At 41.8% G+C, this 12,355-nt stretch overlaps 1 protein-coding gene across 2 annotated transcripts; it reads left to right on the top strand.

The window, feature by feature from the left end:
• The first annotated feature begins 293 nt into the window (after positions 1 to 293).
• Positions 294 to 3,327, top strand: LOC125306258. Of its 2 annotated transcripts, none has more exons than XM_048261517.1 (4): positions 294 to 1,121; positions 1,894 to 2,088; positions 2,264 to 2,349; positions 2,584 to 3,327. In XM_048261517.1, the coding sequence occupies exons 1-4, from the start codon at positions 1,011 to 1,013 to the stop codon at positions 3,017 to 3,019; spliced, it is 828 nt and encodes a 275-aa protein (XP_048117474.1). In that variant the 5' UTR covers positions 294 to 1,010; the 3' UTR covers positions 3,020 to 3,327. The 2 variants fall into 2 exon arrangements, with proteins under 2 accessions (XP_048117474.1, XP_048117475.1); XM_048261518.1 differs by having other exon boundaries at positions 296 to 507.
• Positions 3,328 to 12,355: the final 9,028 nt, after the last annotated feature.

The following is a 12,355-nucleotide window of genomic DNA, read 5'->3' as shown; positions in this document are numbered from 1 at the left end:
CTTAGTTTGCAAACATTTTCACATGATATTGTCAATGTTTATCTACAACCTAAGCTATGCTACTTCTGTATGGATCCAAATGTGTTTATACTTACACGACCAAACCGGACACTCCTACGCTCAAGCATTGTGAGAAATGCTTGGCGAGAGAAACCTGGGGCTGTCCCTTTAATTTCTTCAAAACTTTGCATCACATCTGTATGAAACAATGTGTTGCAGCTAAGGCTTCTGGGCCAGTACAGTACCCTCGATCTACCATGTCCCTTAGGGAGGGTGTCCATTCGCTCTGTGCAAGACTCTACTTCCGTTCTACTTCCGCTCTCTTGAGTGTGCGATCCACTCCTTCCGGCAAGATGGCGCTGTTTTACGCTCGGTGTCTTCAGGAGCGGCCAAAGCTTACTATATCGGACGTCCACAGGCTCGTCCGTAATGGATGCTCTGCCCCCCGGAGTAAACGGGAAAAGGGGTACAAGATGTATCTGTCAAGTTTCATTGACAACTATGAAGGTGAGTGTAAAATTGACAGCAAAACACATTCACATTGTGCTATCGCTAACTAACTAGCTAGCAGTAGCCAGACCCGTAGCTTCTATAGCTAAATATAGATCTCTCTCTCTCTCTCTCTGATATGATCGCGGCTCTGGCAGTAGCTATGTGTGTTGTTAACATTTAGGTCAGTTGTCCTGTAGAGATTTTAGATTTGTAGTATCATCAGTTGTTTTTAACGTTTTTTAGTTGAGGTGCATATTATGACCTAAACAAAAACGCAGCACCCTGTAATGCACTAACGTTTCAGAACTAGAGGAAACGATTCAATCAGACGCAGAGAGAACATAACCTATCGCTATCGGACACTAAATTTAGACAGCTGTCAAGTTAGGATTAATATGAGATTTTCAGAGCCCCGATCAAGATTTTTAGTGCCCGCGATCAAAATTAATTCAAAACCATCCTTGTCCGTGTTTGATCGACTTACGAGTGGAAAAGAAGTGTGTTTTGTCTAACATTACATGAATAATGTTGAATTCCCAGTATCAAACAAAGACCCTGCAGGGAGGGTGACCGTCAGGGCTGTATGTTATAGGTCCATGAGGAAACACGAGAAGCCTCACGACCTCAGAGTAGGGTGGACAACATGTGTTTAACCAGTTCAGTTCAAGATCAATTCAGTTATCAGTTCAAATCAGATTCTGGGGTGTTCGTGCGGCTATAGTTGGTGATGTGGATGTAGATGTAGAATAACAATAATATAATTTAAGTCTGTGTATTGACAATAAGAAACCTAAGTGTGTTTATTTAACCTAAACCTGAACTGTACTTTTATGGACACTCCAGAAACTGGTTATACTGCTCCCGTTCTTTGGAGTATAAGTTTAAGTAAGCCTATTCATGGTGGGAACATTAGTCAGTATGAGGTAAGAGCTGACTTTGTACCCTCAATCTAGGCTATACAAATCTGTTCAACGCTTTACTAACACTATTGTTCTAACTATCATAATACCCAGTGTTTCCCACAGAATTGAATTCTATTTGTGGTGGTATGCAGAATTAACTCGAATGCAACAGTTTTAAACAAATTAGTGCAGCGCGGTTATGATTCTAACCAGATTTAAGCACAATTTAGTACAACCAGGAAAATCATTGTGTGGTGGTCAATGTTGATATTGTGGTGGGCCGCCACAAATAAGTCAATGTATGGGAAACACTGTAATAGCAATAAAATGGTGAGGCAGGCTTATTTGTTCTGGTTGTTCTGGTAGCCTAATGAATCATACCGCTACTGTTTGCTTGAACGATTAGCCTGCTCTCACTTCTCACCTTTAGTATTTTTTTTATAGTTGTTATGTAATGACTTAGTCTAATTGTAATACTAAAATCATGTTTTATTCATAGATTACTTTTGAGGGCAGCTCACCCATTAAAATTGCTGTGGCGGAGTGTTCCTGTGTGGCTGGAAACGCTCTCTGCAACCACAATGTTGCACTACTATACCAGACCACAGCGTACTCTACACTTCAGCTGAAAGCAGTACCACCTGTCCTGAGCTGCACAGAAACTGAGCAGCGATGGCATAAACCACGAACACTGGTAAGTACAAAAGAACTTAGGCTAATCACTAATTATTGATGTCTCATTTATTTTGGAAATTGGATATAAAAAAATTGCAATAAAGACAAAACAAGCGCATCATTACCACATATTTTACAGTTAGCTAAGGTAGCTCTGCCAATCACATTGTTTATTTGTTTGTTTACTGTGATAGGGTGTGAAACCAGGCAGAGTGGGTAACATGGTCTTCATCTCAACAAAACCCAAGGCAAGACCGTACACAGCTGCTGATGGTGTAAGGTAATAAGGTCACTGTCAAGTAATAATGTATTCGGCAGTCATTGTCAGATTCTTTTTGGTTTTGAGAGTTATTCATGGGTTTCATCAGGTCCCTTTCCACAGGTGTATTAATCAAGCACCATGCAGTCTGCATTCATAATCATGATGCTTAATTTTATACACCTGTGGAAAGGGACCTGGTGAAACCCATGAATAGTTTCTTCTTTTCTAATTATGACATAACTGTTTTCAAAGGAGCAAGCGCTACAAAGCAGTGCGGGGGGACTTGCCAGATCCAGATGTCCTGAAGGTCGATGAGGCATACCAGGACTTCACGGCAGACCTTGCTCCGCTAATTACCACACTATCCATAAGTAGTGATGTCCCCCTCGTCGACTCAGCCTTTGGGACCGTTCAAGAAGGCAGCCCTATTTCATACCAGCACCCAGTGCCAGTGAGTAGGGTAATCATCCAACACCCAGACGCACCCCCTCCACCACCCCTGCCGTTAGATGGTCACAGGCTGGACCCAACCACATGTTCCTTTGTGTGCACTCACCAACAACACCTAAATGTAATGTCGCTTAACATCACTTTCGACATGGCAAGATCCATCGAGATGGCCACGAGAGAACAGAGTGGCAGCGCAGAGTGGGGGGATTATTTCTTTTTCTATCTTTACTTGATCTGATCTTTTAAAAATCAATGATTCTTTCAATCAGTTGATAAATGTTCTTATTCTGGTTTTATTGTTCATCTTTACAAATCTATACAAAGTCTGAACTAATAGTAGGTTTCATTGTTCATCTTTACAAATCTATACAAAGCCTGAAGTGATAATTGTCACTAATGAAGGCCTGCAATTGACCTGAGACCATACCTTTTGTACTGACTGAAATGAGAGCCCAAGTGTAAAAATCTATGTGGATTGTTGATACTGGATTATTGAATAAGTGTTGTTCAATATTTACTTATTAAATTCTACATGTTGTAATGTCATCTCTGTGTATTTTCATTTTCATTTCAGTAAAAACCCAAAGCCAATGTAACGATGACAATGACACAAAGACTTTTTTTAGAAGCAAGATAGGTCTTTAATTCATTGCTGAGTTGCCCATGCCTTCACTAACGGCCCATTCTGGTAATTGACCAGGAAGCAGGCCACACTGAACAGTTCATCAATGTTCCCACATATAGACAGTGGTATCTCCTTGTCTAACAGTTTGTTCTCTTTCACTCTCCTTATGCACCTCTCCACATGCACTCTCAGACGTGCAATTGACTGTGTCTGTCTGACATCCTCCCGACTCATTTGCTGTTTTTTGCTGAGAAAGGCAGGCCGGTACACCTTGCAAGGAGCAAGGTTGTCCACAACAAACCCTTTGTCCACCATGATCGCCATACCTGGTTTCAGCAGCTTTACAATCCCGGACTGCTTGAATATCTCGCGATCGCTCATAGAGCCTGCATACAGTCCAGACACAAAGGTGACAGCACCGTGGGGTGCCATGCCAATCAAGGCCTTGAATGTAGTGTGTGACTTGTAGGTAGAGAAAACCTCACTCTGAAGCAGCAGAGAGGATGGCGACTGACAGAATATCTCTACAATCAAGGATTGTACTATCTGTACAATCAAGGATCACCTGTGTATCAGAAAAAGCTGCAAACTCAACTGGCAGGTGAGCTCTCACTACCTCTGGCGGAATCCAAAGGCGCTGGCTTCCCAACAGGCAGTACAAAAAATGAGTCCATGTGGAGATGATCCGACTTGCAGTAGTGCGGTGTATGCTGAACCTCTCTGCAAGGTCCCTGGGAGGAAAACCCACTGACAGGTACATCAGGAACAGCAGAAACTCATCAATGGGTCTCAGTTTCTGTTGTGATATAAAAACAAAAAGCCTCTGTTTAGTTACTCTGACATTGTTATTACAGAATCAAATTAAATCAGAAAATAATACCAATATCAGCTGGTTGGCTTTTACTTTTTTGTTAGATATTCTATATAGGTGCAAACAATCGGATTTTTGGTTATTTAACCATCAGTTAACATCAGTTAAAAACAGGCATTTTACTTTGGATAGACAATAGCAATACAACATAGGAGTGATTAACGTCAAAAAATCTAGAAAATACAAACCAATAGGGGTTAATTACAAAATAAAACAGTTTGTATCCAGTTTCAGAGTTACAACTCTTAATATGCACGTCATGTTACCACATTTGTCACTTACCGTTGTTGGGTGATGAACTGTGCTGATGCTGGCAGAGGCTGTCTTTGCGCTTGTTATGCGCACCATCTTGTGGGTCACGGCAGGTTCAATTAAATTCCAAAATACCATGAAACTCCTGTAGGACGCAAACCTGGTATAAAAGCGCACGTCCTCATCTGATGCAGACAGGCGCTCTATCCCAAAACGCTGGCGAAGTTTGAGGACTTCCAACTGCTGTTGTAGCTCCCTAACCTGGCGACGTGGGAGCTTCGCTCTCGCCGGCCAAAATTACTCGCCCTCGCTCCTGTTTGAGGGACTACAGAGTAGTCATGATCTGGTGGAGCAATTTCGGTCTCCATCTCCGAGTCCGAGTCTGACTCTGGGGCAGGACTCTCGGCTCGCGGACGCCGTTCCCAGACGCTCGGTCGGGGCGCAGGTAGTTCGTACCCATTCCATGAGAAGTAAACGGGTACGGCTCCCTTTTTCAGCCTCCTCAACCCCCCGGCAGTCACGTTAAAATCAGCCTGCTTAAAATGCCGACTACAGACTCGGGTGTTTTTGGTCGGGTTGAAGTCATCCCTCCGGATCTTCTGCATCCACTCAGCCCGTACCGCAGCGTCAACAGGGAATACATGAAAGCTGACTTCTCTGTTGTAACGTGACGAAACGGTACATAACGGCACACAACAATGAAGTGCTGAGGCTCTCACCCTCTGAAAGGCAAGTCGCCTCTCTTTAATCCTAAAAACACTCATTGTAAAGAAATATCTCTGGTAATGGAACTCGGTCGCTGTTGTCTATGGTTGTCTCTCACTCTCGCGTCTCCCGCTCTCGCTGTCAAATCGGAAAACCGGAGGTTTTCACCGGAAGTACTGGCGCGCACACTCAAGTTCGAACGTCAACTGTCGCCATTATTGTGCTCAGCACAACCGGAAGGGGAACATCAAACCGACCTGCAAAAATAATGCATAACATTAATGTCACACAAAAGGTACTGCTTATTTATAAACAATATTTACAACGGTAAACAGTCAATTTTTTTTATATATATATATATATATATACAGTCAACAATACCAAATTACACGACAAAATGAAGACACGACAAAATGAAGTGTCGTGCTAGTGGATCGGTACCGTCACTGTACCGATCCACTTGCACGACACTTCATTTTGTCGTGTCGCATAGATCGCGCTGCCTCTCCACATTCAGTCGTGTGTGGGCGTTTTGTTTAAAATGTCAGTTACCAGCTCATACTCAGTTTGTTTTAACGTATCTTAAGTGTTTTTTCAGAAATGGACCACAATTTTAGGCATGTACTTAACAGTATACAACACATTAATAGCCTAAACAAACTATGCAAGCCATTTGGAAATCTTGTTTTATTTAAACTACTCAATGCAATCTCAAATCCTTACCAGAAACACCAGTCAATATTTTCATCCAAATCCTAGTTTCGTTTGTTTTATGGACTACTACTAGGTGGTCGTGTAAGAGATCGTTAAAACATTATTTGTCTGGGGGCGCTAGTGTGCAGTAATGGAGTAGGTCACGCTTTTGTGGAGCTCCGTGCAATTTCCTCTTATTTTATTGAAAATATACTGCATCCATCGTTTTTTATGTCATAATTTGTCATTTAAGTTGTACTTTAAACTAGTGGGCTCAGTTTGGCGTCGAAAATGCAAAGGAACAAAGCTCAAAACTAGAAAAACGCACTCTCCGCTGAGGCTAGCAACGAAGCAATACTAGCTGCTATCACTAAGCAAGGAGAAGAGCAACTAGCTAAGGTCTCAAAGCTAGTCGATGATCTGAAAAAGTCAATGGAGGGACGTCTTGATTCAATCGATGCAAACTTGGCCACGCTTCAGCACAAACATCACGAAGTGGAACGTCGTATAGATAGCATGGACGTGGCTCTTACAGATGCCGACCACCGCATCACAGCACTAGAGACTACATGTAAGGAGCTTCAAGTAGCCAACGGCCGTCTCAGTGCCAAGCTAAATGACCTAGAAGGGCGCTCTCGAAGGCTCAACATTAGGATTGTTGGTATCAATGAGGGTGAAGAGAATGGTCGTCCAACTGAGTTTGTGTCTCAGCTGATTTCAGAGATACTTGGTCAAGAAAACTTCAGTAAACCGGTCAAAATAGACAGAGCACACCGCAGCCTAAAGCCAAAGCCAACTGGAGAGGAGCCGCCAAGGGTCATCATCGCCAAACTTCACAACGACAGAGACGTGAGAAATATCCTACGACTAAGCCGACAAAACGTGCACCGCCTCAGTTACAAGGAAAAGAAAGTATCGATATTCCCCGACTACACTGCAGATGTGGTAGCACAACGTCAATCCTTCAATAGTGTCCGGAACAGGCTGGCTGATGCCGGAGCCAAGTGCACCATGCGCTATCCAGCTAAACTTCAAGTGACCTTCAAACAAACTGTGAACATCTTTAACTCACCAGCAGCTGCAGAACGGTTTGCCAACTCTATTACAATTGACAATGAGGCAGTTTAGCTGTCTGTGTATCTTACATTATCCATAGTATTACACTTACGTTATGTGTGACCGATTTGCGTTAGTATTTTGTTGCGCCATATGTGTGCCTGTTTGCACTGAAGCGATGTTTTTGACTCTCAGTCACACATTCATATTGTAAATTATTTTCAATTGCAATAGATAGTAATTCTCTGTGCTGCTCGGTGTGACGTTGAGCCCACCTATCAAACTATTGAGTCCTTCACTTTTTTTTTTTTGTTTTTCTTTTTATTGCAGTACACGATGTATATTACAATAGAGGAGAGCGCGGAGCTGTCGGTTTAGTTTGGCCTTTAACCGGCTGTTTAGTTGGCTCTGTTACCCAGCAGTCTCCTATCAGGATTTGGGATGTGCCGCTTAGTTCTCCGTTGCGGCTTTGGGGTTGTTGTGGGGTTTGTTTATGTGTTGTTTGTTAAACTGCCAGATTATTATTTTTCATGTGTCAGTCCAAATTCTCTGTCATACTTTTATTTTAATGCAGGATAATTACTCAAGTAGGTCGGGAGAGAGTCCTATTACTTTTACCTCCTGGAACTGTAGAGGTCTTGGCAAAGCCCTTAAGCGGGGAAAAGTTTTTTCACATTTAAAGACCCTGTCATCTGATATTATTTTTTTACAAGAGACCCACATTCGCCCAACTGAACAGAGGAGACTGAGAGCTGTATGGCTGTCTCAAGTTTACCAATCCACCTTCTCTTCTAAAGCTAGGGGGGTCGCCATTCTTATTCGTAAAACAATTCCATTTATATTCAAATCCATGATTACCGACCCAGGTGGGAGGTATCTTCTTGTCACAGGTACAGTTAACTCTGTTCCATTAGTCCTTTTGAATATTTATGCCCCCAACTTCGACTGCCCTGACTTTTTTTGCAAAGTTTTCAATCTTGTTATGGAACATAACACTCACAATATAATTATTGGAGGAGATTTTAACTGCTTTTTAGATCCTCAGGCAGACCGCTCTTCTTCTAAAGCAGCCCCACAATTGAAGTCTGTATCTGTACTCAATAACCTGATTAAATCACTTGACACAGTTGACATATGGAGACATCAGCACCCTTTAAGACGAGAATACTCTTTTTTTTCTTCTGTACATGGTAGCTTTTCCAGAATCGATTATTTTTTAGTAGATGCTAGACTAATATCTAGAGTCATCAGCTCCACATATCATAATATCTTAGTTTCAGACCATGCTCCTCTGTCCATGAAGATTAATTTTAATCTCCATGCACGTCAGTACAACTGGAAGTTTAACTCAACACTGAACTCAGATAATAGTTTTCAAGAATATATTTCTAATAGGATGTCAGACTTTATACTTATTAATGACAATGGTGCTGTCTCTGATTCAACTCTCTGGGAGTCCTTTAAAGTTGTTATGAGAGGCCACATCATCTCCTATCAGTCAGCTAGTAAAAAAGCTAGACAGAAACGTCTCTCTGAAATTGAAACTGAATTGACTGCGCTGGAGGATTCCTACCGAGAGTCAAAGTCTGACGATATTCTTAATAACATCTTGAAGATAAAATATGAGTACAACCATATTCTTGGTGAGCAGGTCAGGCATTATATTTGTAAGTTGAAACAAAAGCACTTTGAGCTGGGTGAGAAAGCGGACAAGCTGCTAGCTAGGCAGTTAAAAGGGGTGCAGGCAGATAGGGCGATCCATAAGGTCTCATCTTCTACTGGACAGTTGCTAACTGATCCTAAACAAATTAATGATAGGTTTTTTGACTTTTACTGTCAACTTTATGCATCAAAGTCAAAGGCCACTGATGTTGAGATCTCAGACTTTCTCGACACATTGGACATTCCAGTTCTAGATGATGTAATAAGACAGGAGCTGGATTCTGATATCACACTGGATGAAATCAAAACAGCTATTCGCTCCTTTCCTAGCGGTAAGGCTTGTGGTCCTGATGGATTTGGCATAGAATTCTATAAGGCACATATAGAAACCATTGCTCCACTCCTTCTGCGTATGATAAACTGCTCTATGAAGGCGGGGATTTTTCCCAGCACTCTTTATGAAGCTCATGTGTGTCTTCTCCTGAAAAAAGACAGAGATGACACTGATGCCACATCATACCGTCCCCTAAGCTTGCTAAATAGCGACCAAAAAATTATTGCAAAAGTTCTTACGAACCGATTAAGTCAATATATCAGTGCTCTAATCCACCCGACCAAACAGGTTTCATTCCAGATAGATTCTCCTTCTCTAACACTCGCCTGTTAAATACAATGTACTCTAATAAGTTACCCCATGCTGCTGTTATATCGTTAGATGCCCAGCAGGCCTTTTGACCAAGTTGAATGGAGATACATGTTTGCCGCTCTTGAAAAATTTGGCTTTGGTGGTAGATTTATGAAAATGTTTAGAATGCTATATGCATGTCCTAAATCCTCCATATTGACTAATTATGACAGGTCCGCCCCCCCATTCCTGCTGGGCGTGGCACCAGGCAGGGGTGCTGCCTTTCCCCTATGCTTTTTGCCTTAGCTCTTGAGCCCCTGGCAATAGCTATTAGAGCCAGCCCCCAAATCCATGGGGATAATTTGTGACACATCTGAGTGCACTATAGGCTTATATGCAGATGATGTGATCTTGACCCTGTCAGATTTTAGGACATCCCTGCCCCCCCCTTGCTTGATTTGATAAAAGCATTTGGTCAATTTTCTGGATTTACTATTAACTGGAACAAAGTCTATTCATGCCCCTATCCGATGGCCTAGACTCTAAATATCTTGAGGAGCTACCATTTAAAATTTCCACTGATCAGTTCAGATATTTGGGAATCATTATCACCAAAACCCCAAACTTCTCTTTAAATGTAACTATAATGATTTGACAGACAAACTTAAAACTATGATAGACAAATGGAAACTTCTCCCTCTTTCCTTAATAGGGCGTGTGAATATTATCAAGATGATTGTACTTCCAAAATGTATTTATCTTTTTTTCAAATGTACCTATTTTTCTTACAGCTGCCTTCTTTAAGTCTTTAGACTCTATCATTTTGCAATTTGTATGGGCCAATAAGCCTCCACGCATCTCTAAAGTACACCTGCAGAAGCCTACAAATGAAGGTGGTTTGGGCCTGCCTATTTTAAGCGCCATTATTACTGGGCCTGTAATGCCAGAGCATGGGTATTCTGGAATCATGCCTCAGCCACTGATGATGAGGGTAACCTCTGCCCGAATTGGCCTGTGATCGAGTCCCACAGGTCAAAGACTGTTGGAGCTTCCCTCAGTGCTGTTTTATTTTCAAATCCAAATTTATCCATTAAACAACTAAAAGGTGACTTTATTTTATCAAACTCCTTGAAGATTCTTAGGCAAATTAAGGGTGTGCTGAATCTCCCTGAGCTTTCCTTTTATGCTCCCATATGTCATAACCCTTCTTTCAAGCCAGGTCTAATGGATTCAGTGTTTACACACTGGTCTGAAAAGGGGCTTGCTACTATTAGCGATCTTTATATTAATAACTGTTTTGCATCTTTCGCTCAACTTCAGGAGAAATATGTGCTACCGTCTACCCATTTTTTTCGTTATCTTCAAATTAGAAGCTTTGTAAGGGAGTCAGAGCCCACACAACACAAATTTTACCAACTTCTGACTTGTAACCCCACGTCTAAAGGTCTGATTTCACAGTTTGTAGCCCTCTTTCCATCAGTTACCTCTTCTCTTCACATTAAAGAAGCTTGGGTTAAAGAGACCGGAGAGGAGATTTCAGATGGGCTATGGTTAATGGCATTAGAGAGAATCAAAGCATGTTCTATCAATGCCAGACTTCAGCTTATTCAGTTTAAAGTCATTCACTGACTGCACTTCTCAAAAACTAAACTGAATAGGATTTTCCCCTCTGTCTCTGCCACCTGTGATAAATGCAAGTCCAGTGATGGGACTCTGAGTCATCTTTTTTGGGCATGCCCCAAGCTCAAAGGTTTTTGGGATGATATTTTTCAACTGTACAGTGTCATATATAAAACCCCATTAAGACCTGACGGCCTCTTTGCAATACTGGGTTGCTCCCTTTATTCAGTGACTCTCTCCATTGATCTACAGCAGGCCCTTATGTTTGGTATGGTCATAGCCAAAAGGGTTATTTTAAGAGAATGGAAATCAGCGTCCCCACCTTGTTTTAAGATATGGCTGAATGATATGGTATCCTGTTTGTACCTGGAAGAGCTGCGCTACACTTTGTCAGAGACCCACCGCAAATTTCATAAAATCTGGGGGCCTTTCACAAACCATATTAAGAGAGAACAGTCTCAGGACGAGGTTTAATGGCATACGATTTTGTTGTACTGTATAATGTGATTTATTTTCCTATGCTTATTATGTTAATTGTTTTCATGTAAATTGCTTGCTGGGACCTTGCCCTTGATTTGGGCCTCTTTTGACCTCATCTGGAACTCTGTATCTTCAAAACCTGTGGACATTCTTTTCAGTTTTTGGACTGGATTGCATAGATACATAGTGGTATACTTTATATGAACTGGCAGTTTGTTTTGTGTTGTCTTGTTTGGTGTCTGTTCATGAATGTAATACAGAAAATCCTTAAAATAAAATTCTTAAAAAAAAAAAAAAAAAAAAAAAAAAACATTATTTGTCTTGTAAGCGGAACCAAAGTTTCACAGGCACCGTTGTGGTAGAACAAAGGACCTACAACCTCGTCCTTTCATTGGAGAGTCGCCTCACGTTCAACGGCTTCATTTGCATAAAGATGGTCTTCGCCCAGCTTTTTGACGCGCAACATATTTTCAAATGCAGCGCTGCCTTCCCGGAATGCTTTGCGGGCGTGTTAAAGTCGCTTGACGTCACCCATAGGACAAGAGTGGAATGCGAAACGACAAAATGAGGAGCCGGCAAGATGGCGGCGTGATAAGTCGGAAAGTCATCGAGCTCTCAGCACTAATTACCACAGAACGCATATTGACGACTTAAATTGAGATGTTTAGTCAGTAATTAGTCGGTGAAGTGTTGGGAAAAAAAACAAACTAACTCCATTTGTGAAGAATGACAGACGTAAAACCAAAACGAAAGAACGATAATAACCACGACGGTAAAGCTAGCGACCATGCTAACTACACGCTAGCTAGAACGTTCGTTAGCAATGAAACGACAAAATGAAGTGTCGTGCAAGTGGATCGGTACCTTTAGGGGTTTGCACAGTAGGGGTTAAGCATAGACAGTAAAAGAAATGGACGAACAGACTCCGTCGTTTTCAATGGGAGGGCACTGAGTCAAATAGAACGATTTTTCAGTTGGTTCCCCC

This window comes from Alosa alosa, chromosome 13 (genome assembly GCF_017589495.1).
Source record: "Alosa alosa isolate M-15738 ecotype Scorff River chromosome 13, AALO_Geno_1.1, whole genome shotgun sequence".
NCBI classification, from domain to species: domain Eukaryota; kingdom Metazoa; phylum Chordata; class Actinopteri; order Clupeiformes; family Clupeidae; genus Alosa; species Alosa alosa.
The sequence above is the reverse complement of the archived record's forward strand: the minus strand, read 5'-3'. Positions and strand labels throughout refer to the sequence as shown.